Source organism: Phoca vitulina, unplaced genomic scaffold (assembly GCF_004348235.1).
Source record: "Phoca vitulina isolate PV1807 unplaced genomic scaffold, GSC_HSeal_1.0 scaffold34, whole genome shotgun sequence".
Classification (NCBI taxonomy): Eukaryota; Metazoa; Chordata; class Mammalia; order Carnivora; family Phocidae; genus Phoca; species Phoca vitulina.
Genome location: NW_022589737.1, coordinates 19279699 through 19306031, shown reverse-complemented (window position 1 = coordinate 19306031; position 26333 = coordinate 19279699). Strand labels below are relative to the sequence as shown.

Here is a 26333-nt window from a genome sequence, read left to right as displayed (position 1 = left end):
GCCTGTGTCTTTTGATTGGGGCATTTAGCCCATTTACAAACTTCAGTGTAACTATTGGAAGATAGGAATTTAGTGCCATTGTATAGCCTGTAAGGTGACTGTTACTGTATATTGTCTGTATTCCTTTCTGGTCTATGTTGCTTTTAGGCTCTCTCTTTGCTTAGAGGACCCCTTTCAATATTTCTTGTAGGGCTGGTTTTGTGTTTGCAAATTCCTTTAGTTTTTGTTTGTCCTGGAAGCTTTTTATCTCTCCTTCTATTTTCAATGACAGCCTAGCTGGATATAGTATTCTTGGCTGCATATTTTTCTCCTTTAGTGTTCTGAATATATCCTGCCAGTCCTTTCTGGCCTGCTAGGTCTCTGTGGATAGGTCTGTTGCCAATCTAATGTTTCTACCATTGTAGGTTGCATATCTCTTCTCCCGAGCTGCTTTCAGGATTTTCTTTTTGTCTCTGAGACTCGTAAGTTTTACTATTAGATGTCGGGTGTTGACCTATTTTTATTGATTTTGAGAGGGGTTCTCTGTGCTTCCTGGATTTTGATGCCTGTTTCCTTCCCCAAACTAGAGAAGTTCTCTGCTATAATTTGCTGCAATATACCTTCTTCCCTGTCTCTCTTTCTTCTTCTTCTGGGATCCCAATTATTCTAATGTTGTTTCATCTTATGGTATCGCTTATCTCTCGAATTCTGCCCTCGTGATCCAGTAGTTGTTTATCTCTCTTTTTCTCAGCTTCTTTATTTTCCATCATTTGGTCTCCTATCTCACTGATTCTTTCTTCTGCCTCATTTATCCTAGCAGTTAGCGCCCCCATTTTTGATTGCACCTCATTAATAGCCTTTTTGATTTCAACTTGGTTAGATTTTAGTTCTTTTATTTCTCCAGAAAGGGTTTCTCTAATAACTTGCATGCTTTTTTCAAGCCCAACTAGTATCTTTAAAGTGATGATTCTGAACTCTAGATCTGACATCATACTAATGTCCATATTGAGTAGATCCCTGGCATTCGGTACTACCTCTTGTTCTTTTTGTTGAGGTGATTTTTTCCATCTTGTCATTTCGTCCAGAGGAGAATAGATTAATGAGAGAACAAAAATGCTAACAGGGTAACAACGTCCCCAGAAAATATACTCTAAACAAATCAGAAAAAACCTTCCAGAAAGTGGTCGCTTTTCTGTTCAGAGAGTTGTTGCTATTCTTTTCTTTGATCTCCTGTTGAGTTTGTAGGTGTTCAGAATGGTTTGATACCTATCCAGCTGAATTCCTGAGACCAGATGAAATCCAGGTCTCCTACTCCTCCGCCATCTTGCTCCGCCCTCTTCTGTTCCTAATTTAAAATGATTGTCCACGAGTAGCTCTCAGAGTGGCTCAGAATTTATTTAGAGCCCTCTTAGGGTTCTTGACAGGGTAAAGATCATTCAGAAAGCACGTGGGTATGGCTTCTTCTCTCATTCTTTTGGAATAACTGTGACATTGGATTTTTAGGGAAACAGTGTGAAGGAAGCTTATATCTTTGTATGCAAAACATTTTCCATCCTAACTTGCAAAAGAATGTTTGAAAGTCTTTTTCATTTTTTTGAATGAACAGAGAAAATAATTTACCCTGGGAGAGCTTTCTGTTGTATAGGAAATGAACTCAATATCAGGTCAAATGGAGATACTGACCTGACATTGCCCTGATTTCCCATGCATCTCGGGACGTGTTTCGACCTCTGCCCTACTCTCCTCCCTATTGTCTTCTGTGTGTGTGTGTGTGTGTCTGTGCACATGTGTATGTATATGTGTATTGAGGTATGTCTTTTTCCCCAAATTCAAATAAAGTATTTGTGAATGTAATTATACTTCTCAAATGGTAGGAGAGCTATTTAATATGGTTTTGCAGAAAATAATTTTCTTATGTAAAGAGAAACATCTTAATTGCATTTGTATTAAGGATTTTTTTTTATATGCCGAGATTACTTAGCGCAGCCCCCCTGAATTGCGGACAATTTACTTAATGTCTTCCAATTTTGCTGTAGCAGTCATGTTCTCTCTTCTTTTCTTTTAGGAGTCATCTCTACTGCAGACATTCTTGATCGAGAGACAACAGGGTCCTATTGGCTGACCGTGTACGCCACAGACCGGGGCGTCGTTCCACTTTATTCCACTATTGAGGTCTACATTGAAATTGAAGATGTGAATGACAATGCCCCCCTGACCTCGGAACCTATTTATTATCCTGTTGTCATGGAAAACTCTCCAAAGGATGTATCTGTCATTCAGATCCAGGCTGAGGATCCCGACTCCATTTCCAATGAGAAATTGACATACAGGATTACAAGTGGTAATCCCCAGAATTTTTTTGCCATCAATACCAAAACAGGTAAGGGAATGCTCATAAGACTTTTTTTTCCCATTGTTTGTCCAGCTTTTAAATCCATCAGCCTGTCACTTGCTTATTTATATCATTTTATTTTCCCCCTGACTTAGTTTATGGTGTGAAGGACAACATTCTTTTTTCTTTTTTTTCTGGGGGTAGTTTCTGAAAAGGTGAGCATTCTATGTGGTGTGTTCTAGTTGGTATGTTTTAACTTTAGCTGAACCAAGGTGGAGTGATCTAATAGAAATTAGAGGCTTTCACAGAAAGCTTTAGATTTGCTTTCCTCGTAAGAATAAAAAGTGGTTCCCAGGCCACTCAGAAGGCAACGTGCCCCCTTTGTCCTTCTTGGGAGGGAGTAACCTGCCGATGCTAGATTCTGTGGGTAAGATAGCTTTGTGACACCTGTACTTCCAGGAGCTTCTCCTTTGCTTGACCTTCATCTAGCTTGTTGTAAATGATCTCCTTTAAGCCTTAAATTTAAGCCCCTGATTTTTTGTGATTCCTGTCGTACCCTTGAGTGTAGTGTCAATGTTTAGAACTTCCAGTGTCTCGATTTTTACATAAAATGTACCACCTTTAAATTTTCAGGTCTTTTGCTTAAAAAAAAAATTTCTAGAGACTGTATTGACAATTTGTTGGCTAAGGCTCAGGAGGGGCAGGTGTGGAGTTTGGTGGGATATATTCTGAGAGAAGTACATACACTGGGAAGGTCTCAGAGGTTCCTTGCTTTCTTGTGATTTGCCTTATTTAGATCTAAACAAGAGAGTCAAACCCTCAGTGAGAGTGGTGGTGGATAGAATTTGAACTAATTGAAAGTTAGAAGAATGCAAAGAAGATGCTATTGCTGTTTCACCCCAGGCAAGTGAGTTGACAGTGGTCAAAAGTTAGGCTAGTTGGTATTTGCTGGTGTGGACATACTCAGTTTTCCTAACAAAACATGTGATGGAATTGATAGTTATTTCTCCTGCCTGTGTTTGTTAAAGAGGAAACATACAGCCGACCCCATGGATTTTTATAAATGTCCGATTCCCATGAACATACTTTAGAGAGAATGCCATATTTTTTGGAAATAATTGATTTTCTCTAATTATAGTTGGGTCAGTCATCTTGTTAGGCAGAGTGTCACATGCTAACAGTGTTGAATCACGATTTCACTTGCATTTCATTATTAGACAAAGAGTGGTCATCTTCTATCACTGTCTGACTGAAGCCTGCTGGAATTTGAAAGAGAAGACTCAGAGATTTGGAGGCTAGCTCAACCTTTCAGAGCCATGTTAAGTAGGGGAAACTGCTTGAGGACCTGAGGGACCCCTCAGCTGTGCTAGAAAGTTCCTCCTGATACACTTTCTCACTGGAGCTGAGGCCTCTGTGGAATATGGTGACAGAGAAATGAATTCAGATACTTTAGAAAGGAGAGAGAGAGAGAGAGGGCGAAGACCAAAAAAATGTCACAGTGAAGAAGTTGAGGGCACAAATGTCTTCACATTTCACAGCCCCTGTGGAATATGAAACACCCCCAGTCACCTTCAGCCTTCCTTCTAATTCCGTTGCCACTTGAGTCATTCAGAGTGAGCCCACCACCCTCTTTTTGAGAAGTTAAAAGACACTGCAGACGGGCAGTTTCAACTCTTCTCTTTCTCCTCTGATGACTGAAAATATTTTAGAATGAAGTCATAGGGAAGGATTTGGGTTGGATGTGAAGAATGTTGGCTGTACATTATGTGCAGAGAAGAACATGTAACTAAAGCTGTCTTTTATGCAGATTTTAGAAGTTTGTGTGAATTTTCTGAAACTTATATTGTCACAACTTAGCCTATAATACATAAGAAGAGCCTTAATTATATTTATAATTTCTCTGTCCTTGCCATAGATTTAAAAAAACCATTTGTGTCAGGAATGGCATTTTAGACTCACTTTTCTAATTATCTAAAAGAAATATAGAGCCTTGCTTTGTAATTCTCAAGCACATGGTAAGAAAACACTGGATTTTATTGATTCACTTATTCACTCACCAAACATTTATTATTGTGCCTACTAGTTTCCAAACAAAATCTAGTAAGAGTTATAAACTTAAGATACTGTCCAAACCTTCCTGGGACCCAAAGGTACATGAAATTAGCAAAATAACTCATGTTTATTACACAGTGAAAGAGTAGAATAATTGATTAGGGTGGGGGAATTTCACTCAACATGGCCTTCGTGAGAGTGATGGTCAGGGAGTGCTTCATGGAAGAGGTAACATTTGGGGTTAGAAGTCCTGGTTTTTAAGTCCCTGTGCTGCATGCACTTCCTTGCCGGGAAACATCACTGACCATACCAGGGGGAAACATAAACCAAATCAGACACTCCTGATCTCACCAGCTTTTGCGAACTTGGGAAAATTATGGGAACCGCTCTGAAATTTTAGTTTTTACCGAGCAAGGACTGTTGCAAGGAATATAGGAGTCCTCTGTGAGATGCTTAGCACAGTGCCTGGGACACTGAAAGCACAACAAAAGGCGATACCCCATCCTGACTGTCTTACCTCTGATTATAGACACATCATTCACTCTGCTTGGACCTCAGGTTCTTATCTGTAGAATGAAAATGACGTTGCTTACTTCATAGGGGGTTACTCATGAAGACTGAAAGTCATGATGTGTTTGAAAGTTGTTGGTAAACTACAAAGCTCTGTAAGAATCATGTTATCACTCTCCTTCTTTCTATGGAGATTCACAGAACCGCAAGCCTGGGGTAATTCCTGTGAAGCTTGTTGCTCTAATAGAATGCTGCCTATGGAACAATCTTTAGCTCTACAAACTCTACAGCGACACTTTACGCTTTAGCATTTCTTCCTGTCTTTCTAATGCCATTTGCCTGAAATAGTTATGTTAATGTAACATTTTTTAGTAATGAAGTGGGAGATGCACCCAACCAGTATATTTATTAAAGATCTTTGCTTTAGACTTTTTTCAACCGGATGTAGACTCTAGTAAATTGACCTTTCATTCCTTCCTTTGTGATAGAGTTGAAATTTAAAGAGTTTTGCCTTGTTTTGGCAATGTGCTCCATCATAAATAAGATTTAAATGATAAATGCATGCTCAAATAATGTCAATGCTTATGGTCCACAGCTTGCAGCAGATAACAGATGTCCCAGACCCAAGAAGGAAGAGAAATTTCTCTGTTGAACAGTGTTCCCTGCCCAAAATGCCATTTTTTTTTCTACCAGACCTAAAACCATAAAATCAATAGTCTGGGTACCTTCTTCAGTAATTTCTGTGGCTTAAGAGTAAAAACATAAACTGTACCTCTGAGGTCCTTTCTGACCTGTGCAGAGAACCCCTGATTAACTCCAGGCTGAGCAGTTAAATTCAAACCAATGCAGCATCTTTGTGTACGTCTGCCTCAGCTCGCGAGTAACAGGAGCCCTAGCAACGTGTTCTGAGCCGGAGTCACCCAACTGGCTGCCCTCTTTGGGTGACCAAGCACTCAAATGCTTGCTTCCAGACCTTGTCACAAAATCCAAGCTGCCCATGGACTAGTCATCCAGGCTCAATTGGGGAACAGGTGTGAGAAGTTCCTCTGGGGTTTTAGAATGTTTATTTTAGTTGTATCTATAATATGGAAACCACTTAGCAGAGTGCAAGCACACCAGCATTTAGTAGAGCACTCAGTAGATGTTAGCTGTTGTTGTTACTATTATTAATCATCCTGTATTCCCCCCTAGAATAAAGTTTATGTAAGTTGCACGCATAGTCTTCACAGCACTGTCTTTGAGGAAGGTGTACTTGAAAGGCAGCGATGTTTTTCCTCACTACATGGTGTATAGCACTGGAGCCTTCCATTCAGGTTTATAAAGTGTATTATGCACTATTGTCTCCCGCTGCTGTTTTAGATCCCAGGTGTTGCGGGATGGCAGATGTAACAGAGGCATGAGATCGTTTCTGCATTCAGGGAATTTATTCTCCTGGGAAAAATAGCACCGTCACACATACAATGTAAGGCAGCTTATAAGAAATAAATGGTCAAACTCTGTGGAGTTTGTGAACAGGGTAACATGTCAGAGGGGAGCTGGGGCAAGGACTCCCCAGATCTGAAGTGGGCCCTGAAGAATGGGTCCATCTGCAGAGAAAGCGAGCCAGAAAACTACCCAGGGAATATAAACAAGTTAAGCTGACCTTGAAAGCCCATCTGCTGCTACTTAAGCTAGTTTGAGAGGAATTATACCATTAGAAAAGGAATTTTTAAAAGACTCATAAATGTCTGGAGTGTTGTAATATATTGGAAGTAACAAATATGTGTATCTCCTCTCTCTCTCTCTCTTTTTTTTTTTTTTATTGGTTTGGTGTTATTTGGATTTTTAAAAGCCTTGGGTTGTATCTCTTCCTTTTGAGAGGCCAACTTAAAATAATACTTTCAGAGGGAAAAAACATACATAAGAAAGACCCCTCTATGTTTTCCTTTGCTTCTGTTAAATATACAACCAAGATTGGCATATGCTGCCGTGAGAGCCTGTGTCTGTGAAAGTAATCCTTGCATCTTCCAGATCTTCTGCTGGTCGATTATCTATGGTGTAGGCTTTCTGACTTCCTTCCTGCGATTGTGACGTCTCCTTTTGACCCATGCTTTGGTCACTGTCATCTCCACCTGTGTTTGAGTGGTGATGAAGCCCAACTTTCTTTTACTTTCTGTGAACATCTTCGGATAAACCTGACCAAAAGATGCTTTATGTGTGGGTAGACCAGCTGCCCTGTCCACCAGGTGGGTGGAGAGGCAGAGATACTCTTCAAATGTGTGTCTGCTGCAGGGACACCTCAAATTCTACCCTCATCCATTGGTATCTTTGGATTTAGACATTTTTTCCCTATTAAAATGGGAGGGGTAGCTTATTAGACACTGGGTGTCCTCTGTTTTTAAATCAACTCCAGATACTACTAGCGTGCTTTTTGGTGTATGTATAAGACATAGTGGGTAAGTCAGCAGGAGGGGTAACAGAGGGAAAAGTCAAGACCACACTTTGGCATGATCACCTGGTGATCTATTAGGCTGCAGATCACTGAGGGGCAGCCTGATAACTTGCATTTCCAGCAAGTTCCCGGGGGTTCTGATGTTGCTTCCCTAGAGAGCCTCGTGAGCAAGACTCTAGACTTTAGTACCCACCAGAAACAGAAGAGGGAGATAACATGGTGCTGAGACACACACCTGAGGACAAGGTAGCCCACCTTACAATTTATCCATACACTCTTGCCTCACAATACAGGAGTTTTGAGGTGTGACTATGAATTCAAAGTGCTCTCTTTTACCCACCCCCAAAATCAGCTCTCATAACCTTGCTTATACTTTGGGTTTTATGAAGTGGAGACAAATGAAAATCCAGTCTCTTTAATCATCCATGAGGAAAACATCACTGATTCCTAAGACTTGTGGTTAATAAAAATCTGGTTTATATAATGTTTGGATGCACTTGTATTATTTCCAAATATATAGAATGAATCAGAAGTTGTTACTAAGTGGAGGCCAGACCTACTTTAATGAATAAACAAACATTTGATATTAGTATGTCATTATAAAAAAGGATTGGTTTGTAAGATAGTGGTACTCAAAAATAATTTAGTATCTTCAGTAACCTAATCCTTATGTTGATGCACAGCCCTGTTTGGTGGTAATCTGCTTAGGAAACTACCTTTTCCTGGAAACCAGAAGGAAATCTTGTTTTATGTATAAAATCAGAGATTAAAAAGAAAAAAACACACAAGGTGAGAGACAAGGGTACAAATATTTGTGCTTTTGCTTCAGCATGCACGCTGTGGAAATCTCTTGTTACCGTCTCTTATTCCTTATTCCTTCCTAATGGAAAGCTAAATTCTCCTGAATGGGTAGAAATGGCCGCTAGATGATGAGTTGATATTCATAAGTACAGGCACAAAGCAGATAATGTAGCGAATGAGTATGTATGAAACTGTAAATCACCCTCGCTCCTTCTTTCAGCCATGAAAGGAGGCCTTGTCCTATAGAACATTAAATTGTGTTCATTTAATCCAACAAGTCCAGTAGAACAAATCGGGCTCATGCAGATTTATCACAGGGGGGTTATTTAAATTCAGCAGTGACCTTTGCATCCCCGTGAATGTGCTCCAAATGAACAAGGACAAAGGGAACTTTTCTGCACTGTCATTATGTTCCCTGGGAGGCTGTGGGTTTCCCCATTTGATCAACTCACCACTATGGGCTGGAGGGATGGGGGTGGGGTCCTGAGGGGGCAGAAGGCTTGATCAGGGCTGGCCGTCGCAAGGGAGAAGAATACGCTCTTTCCTGTTGTGGACTCTGCCTCTCCTTCCTGTGGCTCGATTTTGTCTGCATGCTGGTTATGATTATAAGTGCTGATTTCAGAGTTTCTTAACTTCGGTACTATCAACATTTTGAACTGGACAAGTCTCATGTGGGGGCTGCCCTATGCATTAACTGAGTAGGACAAGAGTTATGACAGTCAAAATACCTCCTGGCATTGTTGAATGCCTCCTGGGGGTAAAATTACCCCTGTTGAGAACCAATGAATGAATATGGAACATTTTGTAGGACTCTTTTCCATATGGCCCTTACCAAAGCATCCTGTACAAAGTGAATGATTGGTTATGAAGGTATGGTGGTATAGTTAACCCCCCCAAAAAAGTGTGTGCATCTATACCTATATCTACATGTAGATATATATGCATACATATGGATCATCAATAATAAAATGAAATAAAATTAAAATGGGAAGAAATCTAGAGCTGCCTCTCACTTCCCTCAGACTCCAGGTTCTTTGTATTTTAAAGGCTCTGCGAATACTTGAAATCAAATCCATTAGGAAAAGAAGAACAAAATAATAACAAAACTTCAAACAGAATGAGTGTGGATAAAGTTATCCTTTTCTCTACTTTCAGTATTTGGAGAGGATTTGGCTGTAACAGAATTGTCATCAGAGTCAGTTTTGAACAGCATTCTTCAGAAGACGGCATGGAGAGATTATTTTGAGGGTTCCTGGGTTTATTCCCTTGAAATGCTTACACAGCTCCAAATCCTGTTTCTGCTTAATGTCAGCCTTCTGATGGATAAATATGGGGATTGTTCCTTTCCTGGGATAAAGGTGGATGAAAAAGAAAAAAAAAATCCTTTTGACCTCCACTGAGGATTCTGTAGTCATGTACTTAGATGAAGGCTCTCTGAGGTCTTTGGCATCCCTAATAAGATGCAGTGTTCATTCACAAGCCCCAGCCGCCTGGCAGGTTTGTGGGGACTTAGACCAGTGGCCCAGCTCACCATTTTTAGATAAAACATAGGATTGGAAAGACTTAGCTCAGTGGGAACTGGTGCCTCCATCAGTGATAGGAAGGAAATCTTTGAAACTCCCCCCCCAGATTAAGTCAAGTTACAATGGACAGGATTGCTAGTTGGGCAACAGTATGTGTTTCTACCCATTTATGAGATTTAGATCTTTGCATCAATACAACTGTTACTTGGAAAAAGGATTTTATAAAACCAAATGACAGTCAGGAATGGGGAACTTTGGCAAAAGGGAGAGAGGACTGGGTGGGCACCCCTGGAGGGAAGAGGATGATGCCGACACCAGCTGTGTCGGTGGCTCAGAGATATCTCCCAAGGGGCAGGGTGCTGGTCGTTCAGTGTGGCTGGTGCTCAGCCTTCTGTGCTGCTCCCCCTTCCTGCTAACCCCCCGAGGAGGGGTGGGGAGGAGAGGTAGTGCTCCTAGATATCTAGCCTGCCCCTGGGGCTCAGCTGCTGGCATAGCTGCTGCTGAAAATCACTGCGAATTATTTGGGAGGGTGTAAATAAAGCAGATGATGGAGTTGTGTGTGTGTGTGTGTGTGTATATATATATATATATAATACATATATATATTAAAAAAGAGATTGATTAAGGTCATAAATTTCTCTTTTATTTCTTCTATCTGGGCATTAATCCCACAGCACTAATTTACTGCATTGGTTTATTACTTTCTTCTATTCTGAGAGAAACAGTGAATTTTAATTGAAACCACGCTTGCTTCTCTACGTTCTTCCCCGCCATTGTTAGGGAGATTCCTGGATACTGCCTGGGTCTGTGCCTTTCTCTCCCACGTAAGACAGGAAGGTGGGACGAGGAAACTTCCGCCAGAGCATGGGGCTGCTCTGTGCCCCAGCCATGCTGGTGTTTTCTCCTGTAGCTTGCACTGCAATCCGGGAAAGAAACTGGGGCTCTGGGCTCCTAGGCAATTTGCCAGGGTCACCCAGCTGGTTGGCGTAGAGCTAGGGTTTGTCTGATTAATGATCCCTAATGCTAAAGACAAAGGCTATCTAATTAAAAAAATGGGAGCAAATTCAATAAACACTTTACTGAGCCTGGAACTTTGGATCTGGGCAATTTTTCAGATGATTGTGTGCACATTGTCAAAACAGGTATATTACAGGTTGAATTGTGCCCCCCCGCCAGAAGATGTTGAAGTCCTATTTCCTCTGTGCTCATGAAGGGGATCTTATTTAGAAACAAGGTCTTTGCAGATATAATCAAGTTAAAATTCAGTCATACTGGATTAGGGTGGACCCTAATTCAGTACCTAGTGTCCTTATTAGGAGAGGAAAATCTGGACACAGAGACACTGATACAGAAGGCAGCCATGTGAAGATGGAGACATAGGAGTAATGATACCACAAACCAAGTGATGCCAAAGCTGCCAGCAACCACTGGGAACTAGGGAAAGACAAGGCCTAGAGCCTTCAGAGGGAGCATGACCCTGACTACGCCCTAATTTTGGACTTCTAGCTTCCAGAGCTATAGGTGAATAAATTTCTACTGTTTAAAGCCATCCAGTTTGTGGTACTTTGTTACAGCAGCCCTAGGAATCTACTATAAGGTGCTGTCTTGGGGTACAGATGGGAAGATTGAGCTCTCCTAGCTAGTGTGCAGAGCCAGAGGTCACAGATTCCTAGTGCAGTGCTCTGCTTACTAGACCAAGTATTAAGACTTCTAGCAATTTTTACACTAATCAAGCCTGGCTTTAGTTAGATAGTTTGTTTTTCATTTATTTTGCAGTACTTGTGATCTCGTTCAGTTTATTTATTTGGGTAGTTCGGAAAGGGATAGGGGTTTTGATGAGAGACTGGTGTGACATTACATCACTCTAAGCATTTCAGGACTTCCAGAAGATCATCCTCTGATGGTGCTCTCTTGCTCCTCAGGCCCCGTGGGACCACCTGGAAGTTGCTGTTGACTGGCATTTAGTGTCCCTCACAAATTGGATCTCATCAGTCTTATTCATTTTGTCATTTCTCAGTCTTTTAACCTGATTCTCTGGAAGCATGGTTCTTTCAAAGTACTGAAAATTTCTACATGCAAATTTACTACTAGATGAAATATAGTCTCACCATTAACCTTGAGAGCCTAAAGTCCAGTTATAGTATTGTTACTACTTTATATTCTGGTCTTGTCATTTTCTGTCATCTTTGTAAGTCTTCGTTCCTAGATTCTTGACATTCTTACAAAAAGATATACGTGTTCCAGAAATCTATAAATTTTATTCACCTAGAGGTAGGTTATTCTAGGAAAATTCCAAAACCAACATGTAGTAAGTTATTTATAGCAGTCTTATTATGTTGGAGCAAACTGACAGATGTTGTTGAGCACTTTGCCATGCGTAGTCATAGTTAGGCTTTACAATAATGCTGGGGAGGAGAGAAGCCAAGTGGAGTGGTGCTCAAGAGCCTGGACGCTAGAATCAGATGTCTTTGCATCTGAATCCCAGCTTGACCACTTCTTAGCAATGTGATATTGGGTGCATTATATATATATAGCCTCTTGGAGCTTCAGTTTCCTGCTCTGTGAAAATGGGAGTAATTATAGTAAGTAATGAATTGGCTTGCCACCAAGATTAAATGAGTTAATATATGTAAAGAAGTATAAAAAGTACTCAGCATGTAGTAAGCTCTCAATAAACGTTAAATGATGTTTTCACACATAGAGTTTTTTAATTAAGTCGGCATCCACATTGTATGATTAAGGCCTGAGACAGTTGGTGTTTTCAAAGTACAAATAAGTATAACACTTTACCTATAGATTCATAAAGTTGTCGTCTTGTGAGAATGTGTCTCTCTGCCCTGTTGACTTCCCTATATATGACTATCTAAGTTGTGGCTGAAAAGTGGACTGCGATGGGGGGGCTTCTCTTAGGCTCCTAGAAGCCTCTCTCCCTATTTTAGATATGTCTACTTTCCAAGAATAAAATAGCAAGATGCCTTGGAAAGAGCACTAGTAGCAGTAGTTGGGTTATCCAGATTTTTGCCCAGCTCCTGCCACTAACTCCTCTTACAACAAGTTTACCTCCTTTCTAGAGGCTTCGGAATCCTCACCTGTAAATCAGAGAGTTGGAACAAGAGTCAAAAGCATCAACACCTGACTCATGTGTTGATACAGTTTTTTCCCATCACGGAGACATCATTAATCGATGATAACAGTCTTTTGTATTATGCCCACACTTAGCATCCATTTCAACCTAACATCGATGGGGAGCTAGTATGAGAAAGGATATTTATTTGCTGTTGACGGCCCTGAAACTGTCTCTATCTCTGACTAAGTCTATCAAGGACCCTGGCACTGTAGAGAAGGAAAGGGGGTGCTAATGGGAGAGACTGTGTAGAAATAATTACCCAGGACTTGGTGACCCTGAGAACTTGAGAGGTGAAGACAGTCTTCACAGAGAAGATACTTTGTTGTAAATAACTTTGAAGATATCTCACCACCCTCCAACATCATCACTTTTCTCTGAGCATTAAAACCCTCAATCCGTCCTTCCTTGATACCAGGATCAAGATTCTCTCTTCCAAGAATTTGTTGTCAGGATTCAGAGATAATCTCTGGCTATGGTGGACTTGAGAACTGTAGGTGAATGTTTGTGTCCCTCCAAAATTCATTTTGAAACCAAATCCCCAGCGTGATGGTATTTGAATGTGGGGTCTTTGGGAAATCATAAAGTCATGCGGGTGGAGCCCTGCCCTCAGGATAGGCTTGACCTATTCCCATAATAGGTCAATGTAAAAGAGACTGCAGAGAGATTCCTTTCCCTTTCTGTCCTGCAAGGACACCGCTGGAAGATGCAGTCTTCAACCAAGGAAGTGGGCCTTCACTAGACACCGAATCTGCTGGCATCTTGACCTTGGGCTTCCAGACTCCAGAGTTAGGAGAAATAAATGCCTGTTGCTTACGAGCCACCCAGTCTATGGTATTTTGTTATAACAGCCTGAATGGACTAAGACAGTGGCTGTGTGGGTGAAATAGCTGAGACACAGACAGACAGACGGGCTCTGATGGGCTTGATCCTGCAGACTTTCCAATGGCTGGTTCTGGCATTAGTGAAACCCAGCTGTGCTCTTTGCTCTTTGCACTACAAGGTGCTCTAACATACCTTGTAGTAATAACATATAACTTTGTTATCAAAGCTTGAAATGGGCTTCTCTTTATGCAAAGAAAGGGCCAGTAAGAGGCTGTTGCTATAAAAAGCCAGTCAGGAGAGAGGCTCAGAAGGAAGAAATGTTCTCTGATCATGGTTGCTGCAGAAAGGTTGAAAACTACAAGAGGCCTGTAGATTAGGTCATTGGAGGGGAGATCAGTGAACGGTATTTGTCTTTATAAGTCACGTTATTGCTGGGAGTTTTCATCTACATTAACTTGAACGTTGACCATCACTTTTTCTCTTTCATTTATGAAATTCTGTGGGTCATAACCTAAAATATTTGTGGTCTCCAGCACATGCTGGGATTAAGCCCTGTCTCTCTTTATGAATAGTTCTTAGATAGATATGTTTTAAATTTTATCTACAGGATTCCGTAGGAAAATTGGCCAACAATTCTGTTAAAAGTGAATTATACTATTTTCGACAACTCTGCTTATCCTTAACCTATTGAACAAGTTGTGCATGATAACCACCTGTCCTCTAGGAATTCACTCTGTGAAATTCACTCAGCACACCCATCAGAAGCATGGATTACTTCTGGGTTGGAGCCCCATCTCATTCACATACCATTTGACACATACCACATATTTATTTGACAGAGAGAGACACAGCGAGAGAGGGAACACAAGCAGGGGGAGCGGGAGAGGGAGAAGCAGGCTCCCCGCGGAGCAGGGAGCCCGATGTGGGGCTCGATCCCAGGACCCTGAGATCATGACCTGAGCCGAAGGCAGTCGCTTAACCGACTGAGCCACCCAGGCGCCCTGGTTTTTAACTTCTTATGGCTCGGGGTTCCCCGTCAGTAAAATGGAGATACTAACTGTTTTATAAAGCATTTAGCTTAGCCTTGTCCATATGAAGTGTTCAACACATATTAACTACTATAGTTATTAATATTAACTATTAGAGTTAATAGTAAATGCATTCAACATTCTTGCCTTTCAACGGAATTTGCTTTCTTGAAAATTGATGAAGATTAAATGTGTTGAAAGTCTCAGGTATATATTACATGTTTATGTTTCATGAGTGCCTACTGCATACCAGGTACCGGGCTAAGCAGAGAACGTCCGGGGCTAATAACACAAGGACCCTACCCTTTGAGATCTCATTCCCCAGAATCATGTCACCATCAACTGTTACTTATTGCTATTGTCACACAGCTTTAAAATGAAGAGATTAAGTAAATAATATTAAGGTTCTTTATGGGACTTTTTTCTGGCAATAATAAATGGTTATAATATTTATTGGTTGTTTTAGGAAGGAAAACATCTGAGAACATGAGCGAGGAGATGTAAAATAAATCCATCACATTAGAAACAGACTATTACAGGCCGACCTTTGCCAGTGCACCATTTTTAAATATGGTGCCATTGCAGTTAAGCAAGACAAATCCAATTTTACCTCCTACCACTTAAGTTAATTTCTCTTCTCTGTAAAATTTCCCATTTTATAAAGACATACTTCATCTTGGCTATGTACATACTAAATTGTTCATTTTTTACTTAGTTAAATTGTTTTCTGTCATAGTGAGAAATGCTTTCCTCTTGAAGAAATGATGTTCGTGCACGGGAAATAGGGATATTTATTAAAATGGTTTATTACAAAACTAGATTTAGACATATTTCTATAATTTTTGTATTTAAGTAGTTTTAGTGCCCAATGAAATGACTTTCAGTGTAACGTGGGCTTTGATAATCAGAGTCTCCAAAGTCTCAGTCTTAGACTTTAATCAAATAGAGTTGGTGGATTTATATTTACATGCATATGTTTAGAAATATTGGAGATGTTTTCAGTGGATCTCCATTAATGCATTCCTGGGTTATAATGACTAGTGAATGATTTAAATTATCTTGTGCTCTCATCTCTCTCTGATTTAATAAGCCTTTATGGATTTTGGAGTCTGCGCATCGGAATGGGAGGAGCATAAGGAAATAGGAAACTTCTCAGACCTAAAAGAACAGACTGTTTACAAGACAAAAACACTTCAACAAAGCAAAAACCTGGGTCAAGGGTGAATCCTGAGCTTGTCACTGAGGGTGCATGTTGGAATTGTAATGATATCCAGTACCTCCTGAGATGGAGTAATTATATACAAGTGGTTTTCCCAAATAACTGAAATTCAACATTTTAAGTGCCAAACAACAATTTAAAAAAGCAACTATATTTCTGTGCCACTTTCCATAGTGGATTATGTGTGTCTTTCACTGTTCCAGCCTAGCATGCTGAACACGATGATACAAGTGGGTCTGGCTTCCTAGGCCGGCTACCTCTGCAGTCATATAGGACCCGTCCTCAGAAGGGCCACCTGCTTGGTTTAATGCTCTGCTGTCATTGTCTAGAAATTCGTAATAATTTTTTGAACAAGGGGCTTGGCATTTTCATTTTGCAGTGGGCTCTGCAAATTATGTCACCTGTCATGGACACAGGGTTTCCATTTGGACTGTTAATTACTGTCTGGGGCCATCAAATGCAGCCCTGTTTGGGTCTCCTTACTTGCGCTCAGCTTGCCGGCTCTCACTTCTGTTATCGGTACGCCTCTCTCTTCCAGGGCTCTGCCTTCTAATTTGCTGCTTCTCATCTGCTGAGACATCCTATAAATAAGGTATTAGAATAGTAAGTAGGTTGAGAACAAGTAGGCTCTGAAGGGTGACCTTGAAGGCTCCTCCCACGGAGGGAAAGTGCCACAGCGTCCATCGCCAGGCTTTGTGGCATTTCTTTCTGGGGTCATATGCTCGTTTTCCTCTTCTCCTGCCCTGACTACGTTGGTGAAGAGGCTGTCTTTGTATAAATACCCGGGGCGGGGAGGGCATACAGTTCTGACCCATTTCCCGTAAGGAACGTTGCTGTAAATAAACTATTTAAAAAGTCCACTTTTTTTTTTTTTAATTAATCATTACACGGTAAGAAGGTAAGTGAAATTTCTTTCGGTAAGATACCTGTTGACATAATTTGTATAAGCTGTGAGGGTTTTTTCATTGACCATTTAGAGAGCCTTTTGGATTCCAGTAATTTGTGTCCCTTCAAATTGTTCATGTATCTTTCAAGGTAGTGTTCGCACTGGGCGTCCCCTTGTTCTGAAAGAAACCGTGGCGTACCTTCCTGACATAGGTCACAGCGGCTAGGTTTTCTCTACAATTGCACAACTTCATTTTCCACTGTCTACTTAGACTCCTATCAGCTAAGTAAAGTGGACATTTGCTCTGCAGTGACTTTTATTCATTTATTTATTTTTTCTGCCTTCCAGCATCCAGGCTACCTGCAGCAAAAGGAAGCAAAACCAAATAAATGTTTTGTTAATTTTTAGGCCATTCATAGTATAGGAAATGTGCTGGCATTTGTATTCAAAGAAAATAAGAATCTTCAGAGTGGGGAAAAGGTTGCTACTAACTCATCATCTATTTACTCATTTACGTATTCAACATTCAGCATTGTTTATTGAGCACTTACTGTGTGCCAGGCACTAAGATAGGCACTTGGATACAGTGGGGAATAAGACAATTGTTATTCATTTCAAGAACAATGCTTTCCCCACAGGAATGCTCGAAGGAAGGAAGGAAGGAAGAAAGAAAGAATATGTGCTTTGGATAATGTGTGTCACTTATGGATACTGCACTGGGATTTCTGAATTCTTTTTGTAACAAAAAAGTGCTTACAGCTTTCTGAAATCCAAACATGCCTGAAATTTCTCGACTAGTTGCTTTTGTTTAAACTCCCATTTGACATTTGAACTATTTTCCAAAATGTCATCTCTGGATTTATTTGCCTCTGAGGAATTAAAACAGATTTTATATTGACAGAGTCTGCAAGTTGTCAGAATGTACACAGTACTGGAAATTTCCTGAAGTGTTCATAGAGGAAAATGAAGGGGTCATTAGTCGCTTTTTAAATCAGTTTATCCTAGGTTATGAAAGCACTTTGGATATGACAGCATCAGGTCTGGGCCAAGTCTTACTTAACGTTAACTGAAATGGTTAAAGGTGTGGACATGGTTAAAACAATGTCATGGTGACATTCTACTGCCTTGCCACTGTCCTTCTATGATGTTTGATATTAATGTGATTTGATATGTGGGGGAGAAAGCAGGCAATTATTGGGGAAACACCTTCTACTTTCATTAACAGGAAAAATATGGGAGTTGGTCTTTGCTCATAGATATCAGAATACTAATTGCAACCATAATTATAATTTATGTGATACTTCACAATATTAAAGCTCTCACATACTTTATCTGTGATAGCTCTAGAATAACATCTTTTACAAAATGAAAGTTTACCTAGGGAACCTGTAGAAAAGTTCTCTAGAATTAGAATTTTATACCTCGGAATGAAAAGCAACAGACAAATCAAGGTTATGAAATTACCCTCTTTAGATCCTTTATTTTTAAGAAAGGTCAACCATGTATTGATAGTTAAAATAAAGGAAGGGGTAAAAGGAGGGCCAGATGTCTATAAACCTTATTAAGAACAAAATTTTCAAAGTAGTGAGTTGTGTGCTTATGAATTCAGTCTGTATTATGAACTCATCATCGATAAATTCAACATTCTTGGGGCGCCTGGGTGGCTCAGTTGTTAAGCGTCTGTCTTCGGCTCAGGTCATGATCCCAGGGTCCTGGGATCGAGCCCCACATCAGGCTCCCTGCTCAGAGGAGAGCCTGCTTCTCCCTCTCCCACTCCCCCTGCTTGTGTTCCCTCTCTCGCTGTGTCTCTCTCTGTCAAATAAATAAATAAATCTTTAAAAAAAATAAAATAAAATATAAATAAATAAATTCAACATTCTCTAGCCTTTAATGATTTGATGATATTGTGCCTTGTCTTATGTATTAATTACAAACTAATTGATTCAACAAACACGTATGAAAAACTCTACATCAAGTCCTGGGCTAGGTGCTGGGAGTACCAGAGCAGGGACACGTCATATCTCAAGGTAGGCAGGGTCTGTCCATCACAGCTCGCTTCCTTTGGACTTTTGGTAAAGTTTTTGAGGTACTTCATCTCTTTTATTTATTTTTTTTGATTCATACTGAGCAAATGCCTCCTTACCCTTTATGGCTTTAATTTCCCCTGCATCCTAGGTTCTGTCAAGACAGGAACGATGGTAAGCCAACACTGTGATGTACTCAGGGAGCCTCCTCTGTGTGTGAATCCCATTGTTAGCCCTTTTGTGAAGAGAAGAATCTCAGATGGTTCTGTTTTAGGGTACACAGTGCCCAGTTAAACATTAAAATGTACACATTTCTCCAAGGATGCTGGTGGGGAGACACTGGGTTTCTTTTCAAAGATAAATGTAGAGCCATCAGTCTGTTATAAGTGTCAATCAAACATGACGAGGACAGACGGTGCCTGTCATCACTGACCTGCTTCCCCCAACTTAGGAAGTAAATTGCATTGTGAGAGCTAGTCTTTTAAGAGGCTCGCCCTTAGTAGAGGTGCTTGGAGGCCCGTCCCCATCTAGGAAATCTCTTAGGATTGGCAAAGACCCCAGGTGCTTCCAGGGCACAGAGCTCTCCTCTAAGTGCAGGAGGGACTAACCAGCTGTGTCAGCCCTCAGGGAGCTCCTGGTCAAGAGTAGATGGTTAGGCTCTCCTGACTGGTTTTGAGGCTGTTATGTGCCACACTCTCTGCCAAGGTCGTAACCAATCTTCACAACTGTCAGAGGCATGCACTATAATTAATGTTTAGAGTTCTACAGATATTCAAAGAAGTTGGGTATCACTCTGGCAACGCCCAAGCTCTTCCCTCAACTGCCAAGGACAGGTCCCATCTGCTCCCTCTTTGCCCCCTTCACATCTCCCTCTTCACCACGCTCCTTATGTCCGCTGAGCACTGGGTCACATTCTGGGCCATGGCTCCTGCTGGCTGTGCTGCCAGGAACGCTCTTCCCCTCCATCTCCACGTGACTGGATCGTTAGCTCCCTTCAGGGTCTTCCTCGTGTGTCATCCTCCAACACAGCCTTTCCTGGTCACCCTGTATTCTAACTCGCAGTTCTTCGGTGCCCCTCCCTCACTTTAGCGCTCTCTTTAGCGCTGATCACTAGCTAACAAAGTATATCTGTTATCTGTTTATTTTCCTGGCTCTTTATTTCCCCCACTAGAATGGAATCTCCATGAAGACAGGGCTTTTGTCTTTTGTTGACCGTTGTATATTCTGCTTTGAACAGGGATTGGCAAGTAGTAGGAATTTAGCCAGTATTCGTTGAATGAATACATGAATGGATGGATGAACTAGTGAAAGAGTCAATCTGCCTGAATTCTCACTCAGAGATGACAAGCAATGGCATCCAAATTTGACTCACTCTGTCTAGAAGCTGTATATTAACCTTCCAAACCAAGAGGCCAAGGCGTAGGTAAGATTGTGAGCTGGAACTCAATCTTGAACGTTGTGTAGATGTTGGCAAGTTGGTCAGGGACAGAAAATACAAGGTGCACACAAAGGCCTGGGAGCAGAGACAGCTGGACACATACCTTTCTCTGCTGTCTTGGGTTCCAGCTTTGGGAATTCGCCTTGCCAAGCCTCCCTAGAAAGATACCCCGTTCCCCGCTCAGTCATGGGTGTTCCATCGCCATAGAGCAAAGTCATTACAGAGCCTGCTCTTGGACGTGTTGTGGCTTAGAAAATAACCTTTCCATCTTGAGATAAGAACTGATAGTTGAATGTGACCAGGCATTTCCCAAATTAAGCTTTCCATCCTGGGAACATTCACAGCTCTACTTAGAGAAATTGTTTTCTTTTTTTTTTCCCCGCTCCTCTTTCCACGTGCCTGTTAGAGTTTTCCATACGTTGTTTATAATAACTTTTCCCTGTGGTTGAAGATAACAGATTTTTGCTTTTAATTCAAGAAATGTCATCTGCTGTAATGTTGTGCAACAAGGCACTTTCCAAGTTTCAAAGCGAAGAGTGTGTTGTTGGATTGTGTTTTTGCATGGGAAACCCTAGCCATGGTTGAAAGTACCCCCGGAGCTGTGGTGTGCAGAACGTCCCCCCTTCCATCCTTGTCAGTCTGTATAAGTGAATGTAAAGGGTTTTCTTTTTTTTTTGTCATTTTAATTTAAATTCAGAAGGAGTCTATTTGTATGGTAATCATAAGCTAAAGAAAACAGTGTTTCATTCCTCTCTGGGATTTGTTTTCTGACATCTTCACATTCTCTAGTACTTTAACCTGGCAACAGCATATTAACAGCAATTCATTCTCTGTATTTTAACATGTAGAACAGTACCCAGAAGATTAATACATGATGAAGAGAAGGAACTCAGAAGAGATGTTGAGGCCATAATTAATTTTGCTTTCAGACACCATATGCTCGTGCTTTCTGATCTTAACTGAAATTAGAGTCACCGTCGCGTTTTCAATATTAAGGGAAAAAAATGATTGTACACAGTGAGGCACAAATAGCATTGCCCTTCTTTTAAAGATTAACCTTTTGACATGAGTGTACAAATGATATTCTCATTGTTTGGATTCATTATTTTTCCACAACGATTTTTAAGGGGGTCATTTTCTTCCTGTGAGCACCATCAGAAAGGACTCCCTTCACTAACTGCTTGTCTGAAATGCCCTGAATGGAAGAAAGACAGACAGTTAAAGAGACTTCTCTCCCACTTCAAGTGATTACTGCATGTTCTTGTCTTAAGTGAGGGAGTAGTGAGGACTTGGGTTAGATCCTCAGTCACGCCAAATGACACTGACTTGTTCACAAAACCAGCTCAGTTAGATTAATTTCCCTGGATGATCCTGGTCGATGAGGTGATTCAGCTAATACCTGAATGTTTCCTCAGATCAAGGGTCCGGGGCTCCAAAGTCTACACGGGCAGATAGCTAATATAAGGCAGTGAAATGGGCCCTAGTCAAAGGGCTGTGTGCAAAACAGGACATTGGCCATGCAGGTCTAGCGAAGTTTTCCTTTCAACCGCTGAAGGTGGCCAAGTGGGCATTCCCTCCCTATTTAAAAGGGGGCTACTGCTGTTTAATCCCAAAGGATGACTGAGTCCAGCATGTTGCCCTGGGATAGCCAGATCTCTTCCTTCAATCAAACTGGCAAATTACTGTTTTCCTGCGAAGTCCCCTGATTGCTCCAGAGTATTAGTTCAAACCAAAGGCAGCAGTCCTTCGCACTAGCCAATGAAACGCCAAAGGCATTAACGTCAGAAGGTCTGCGATCAAGAGCAAATAGAAGCCACATACAAGTATAAATACTGAAAAGTAATAAGTCAAGTTAACAAAACTGTTAATGTGTTCCATCCTCCACTCTGACAGATACTCAAATCTGAAAGGCCAGATTTGAAACTAGAGTTCTCTAAGTCCTGTTAGTACCAGATGAGGCAGAGTGGGGAGGGCAGACCCTGCCTACCTGCCTACTCCTGCCCAGCTTCTCTTCTCACCCCCGGCTCTCTCCCATGTGCATGTGTGTGGACATCCTAGGCCGCATGTCCAAGCTCTGGTCTCCTACTCCCCCACTCTCCACCCCTCTGTCAAGTTTCCCCTTAACCAGTCCTCAGTCTTGAGCTCTAGGCAGCCATAGCCTGTCCTAGAGAGAGTAGATCCAGCAAAGACACTCACTCAGGCCCTAGAAACAGGCCAAGTGGCCATCTAGGAAGACAATTCCGGAGCTAGTGCTTGGTCTAGAATCTCGACTCTGGGATGTGTGTGGATGACCGTGAGCAGATACCAAGTGGGCAGTCTCCTTGGCTCCTCAGTCTCCCAGTCTTGTGGGGAGAGGGATAGCAAAAGAAGGACCAGGGGTGTCTTCTGCATTGTGGTGCAGAGGCCTTGGTGGCTGGGCTCTAAGGGTAGTATTTGGGCCCTTGGTTTATAGAATATTTGCTCCTGATGAGATCTTAGAGATCACCTTAATAGTCCCGTGCTATGAGAGGCAGTGTATATTCTTCTCGAATCACAGGCTTTTTAGTTGGACATATCGGATATATCTGAATCAAATCCCATGTCCAAACACTTGTGGATCCGTGACATGTAACTTAGCCCTGGTTTGCTCCTCAGGAGAATGGAGATGAAATACATTTTATTCTGGCATATCAAGGGCTTTTCTGATTGATGGTGGTTATGACCTCCGGGTACGGGTTCATCCTAACAGAACTCCACCTTGGGGAATACAGATTTTGTGGAACTGCCTCTCAGTTACAGTTGTTTGCTTATGCTCTTTTCGTTAAATACAAGGACGATCTTAGTCTGCCTTTCTAGTTCTTGAATTATCTTTCGCTTTCCCATCAGAAAAAGAACAACAGAGAAAGGAAATTACCAAGACAACGTTGTTTAAACTTGAAAAAGTTCACATCTTTTCTCTGAATCTGATGGTGATAACTTCAGTTTTTAGAGTCTTTATTTTCAAAGCTATGTGTAATTTCTAAAATTAATTTGTTCACAAGACATGGCATGTAGTTTCTTGCCTAAATTTCCCTGGAAACTTATACTCAGGTAACTTTTTGGAATCACTTCAGTAAGAGATTTTTTCAAAGACAGCATTTTTGTTTTTGTTTTAGGAAGGAAGGAGAGAAGAGAAGGAGAAAAGCTTTCTTTACTAAAAGGAAAATATTTTAAGCACAATTTAAACCAAAGCTTTTCTTAAAGTATAAGACAGGCTACTTATGTGTGTGGAACTTAGGACTTATTACTGAAGTGAGAGAAGTTGCCCTTGGCAGCTTCCATTGGCCAACAGCAATGGCCAGGGAGTGTTGGCATCAAGCTTATATTCTCTTTTATGTAGTATATTAAGTCAATTGCTTAAAAAGGAAAGTCTGGCTAATTAGCCTGCCAAGATCATAATGCTAACTGTCTGGTTCTAAGGCTGTATACTCCTGAAAACCCCATTAGAGAATACTTCTTTTATGTGCAGAATAGTCGTAAATGCCTAAAAATGTCATCGTTGCCTTTTCATCTCGGAAAAGTAATAGATATTATTGGATGCCCACTTCCTCATAGACTCATTCACATTTTTCTTATCCTTAAGCATTGTTCCCCTATCAGGACATTTTGATTTAGGACATGCAGTACACCATATTCTGGTACAAGCAGGAGATCTAGTTGTATAGAAGACTATTTCAAACCAAGAGACACGTTCACAATGTTTTTTGCTGCTTTAATTGTAGAGAAACCATTTAGTTTTATTATATTAGAGATTAAGATTTTATTTTCACTCACCGTCAGCCTATCATTGAAGTATCTTTCTCTCTTCATCAGTTGGAAGATGGATTATGGCTCCAGTGGGTTGGAAGATGGATTATGTTGTGGATCTCAGATAATGGGAGAAGAAGATATATGAGAATGTTACGATTTGGGGATTTAATAAAAGTATAGGTTGATGATCATGATGATGATGGTATGGCAATTTATATTCTGGTATATTTTTGCCAAGCATACTTACCAGCAGTTATTTTAGACTCACAATAGCACACTCAAGTTTGTGATATTAGTATTATCGTTCTCAATTTATCACTGAAGAAAATGATGTTCAGGCATCTACCTTGCCAGAGTCACTGAGTTAGTAAACGGTAGGATCAGGACTCAAGGTCAGATTTACTGCCTCCAGAACCTCTGTTTTTTGTCCAATACACCATGGACAGAGAGATAAATGACAGCCAACATTTTTTAGTAATAGGAACTGCTTTACACATATGCTCTCATTTCATTTAATTCCAACAAGCCAGAGAAGGGTATTATGATTAGCTGCTTTTTATAGATGAGGACACTGAAGCTCAGAGAGTTTTACAAACGTGCCCAAATCATACAGCTTGTAAATTCAAGAGTTGGGATATACTCCAGAGCCTCTAGATTGCTTTGCCTTTTGACCAGAAAGTGGAAAAAGCTTCAAGAATTAAAAGCCAATTTTTGTTTTAAATCACTTTCTATGGTATTTTAGCAGATAACACTAGGGAATTAAGCCATAAAAGAGATGCCAAAGTGTTTGTATTTGAGCTCACCAAACCAAAATTTCCCAATGGGTCCTTTTATCTAGTTGTGTGAGCTGTTGTGCAGTGCATGACCACCCAGTTTAAATGAATAGACTGCCTGCCAAGCAAGAAGAGCCAGTAGACTACAAGCTATGGTTTTGTAAATGTTCAGTGATGAGAGTGGATAGGTATTAATATTATTTTATGATTTATTTTTCAGAGGATCTCTGCATCTATCTACATACACACATACTGGCTAAGGATTCAGGAAGTTTTTCAGGGAAATTTTCATGGGTGTCCTCTTTCTCACTGTTGCTCTCTTGTGATTTCTCTGCATTAAGCAGTGATGACCACTGGGAGTATTGGCCAAATCTGCTTCCCTGCTGACCTGAGTAGCCTCTCTGCAGAGTCCCTGCTAAGACAGAAATTCACAAACAATAGGTGGCCATTGCCAGCAATTTTGAACACAGCAGTCCTGGTCCTTGGCAGTAGTAACCAGCAATTGGCAAGCAATTACCCAAATCCCCTGCCAAGAGAAAGCTAGGACTTTTGAAATTACCTTGTTCCTTTCACCTGGTTGCCACATTTCTCTCTTTTAAGTGAGTATGTTACTTTGTATCTTTCATGTTCAAACTGTCCTTGGCACAGGCAGATTTGGATCTTTGCAGATGCTTAGAAAATGAGTGCTTTTCCATATTGAAATGCAGTTCTTTCCTTGGGTATGGGATTTGATTTGGGAGTCCTTGCTTTTTGATATTTTATCGGTGCCTTAATTGAAAATGATAAGATAGATTATCTATGTGGGCCCGTGCTATATATTAACATATCAAGTGGTAAGTCATACTTGATTTTCCCTTGTAGTGCAAGCATAGAATCAAAGGTATTCAGAGCTTATGTAACATAGCCTCCCCATGTTACAGAGAAGGGAACTGAGAAACACAAAGTTTAATTGATCCACCAAAAGTCATGAACCTAATTTAATTTATTGGGTGTTCATTGACCCCCCCTCCACCACTATGTGTGGAAGAGGGTAGCATTGAGGCAGTAAAATAAAAATATTTTGTACATGGTATACCTGTATACATTCAGGACATAAATAATAGCATAAATCTGGGTGTAATTAAGAAATAAAATATTATGATGGATAATAGTTAATTTAATTGAGAAAAGGAGAGCTCGTGGTCTGAGAGATCACGGAAGATCTAGAACGTGAACTCATTCAATCATTTATTAACTCAGCAAAGATGTACTGGATGCATACCATGGGCCAGGCACTTCCCAGATTTTGGGGTTAGCCCAGCCAAAAGGTACATGTGGTTGCTGCCATTATGGAGATCGAGGTCCAGAGGGGCACACAGCTAGATGGGAAGAAACAGCACAGTATGATGAGTACTCTGACAAGATAGGGTCTGTGGAACTGCAGGGTTGGGGAGCAGTGAACCCAGATTCCAGGGGGCTGGGGATGAGTTGTGTATAAACAAATGGAGGTGTGATGGAAGGTGTTCTGGGAGGGAGCTAGCAGAAAGAGGAAGAGAACATGAAATGTCTGGGGAAGAGCATGTGTTGGGCACTGTGCTAAACCCTCTCCATACAGTATCTGTTTTAATTCTCACAACAATG

The 26333-nt window shown here is 40.9% G+C and overlaps 1 protein-coding gene across 7 annotated transcripts in view; it reads left to right on the top strand.

Moving 5' to 3' along the window:
- Nucleotides 1-26333, top strand: part of FAT3 (FAT atypical cadherin 3) — a 660968-nt gene that overhangs the window by 299182 nt on the left and 335453 nt on the right. For all 7 annotated transcript variants that reach the window (XM_032426340.1, XM_032426344.1, XM_032426342.1 and 4 more), the window contains exon 3: nt 2045-2359. In XM_032426340.1, coding sequence (XP_032282231.1) covers nt 2045-2359 — 315 coding nt within the window. The remainder of the gene's footprint in view (nt 1-2044; nt 2360-26333) is intronic.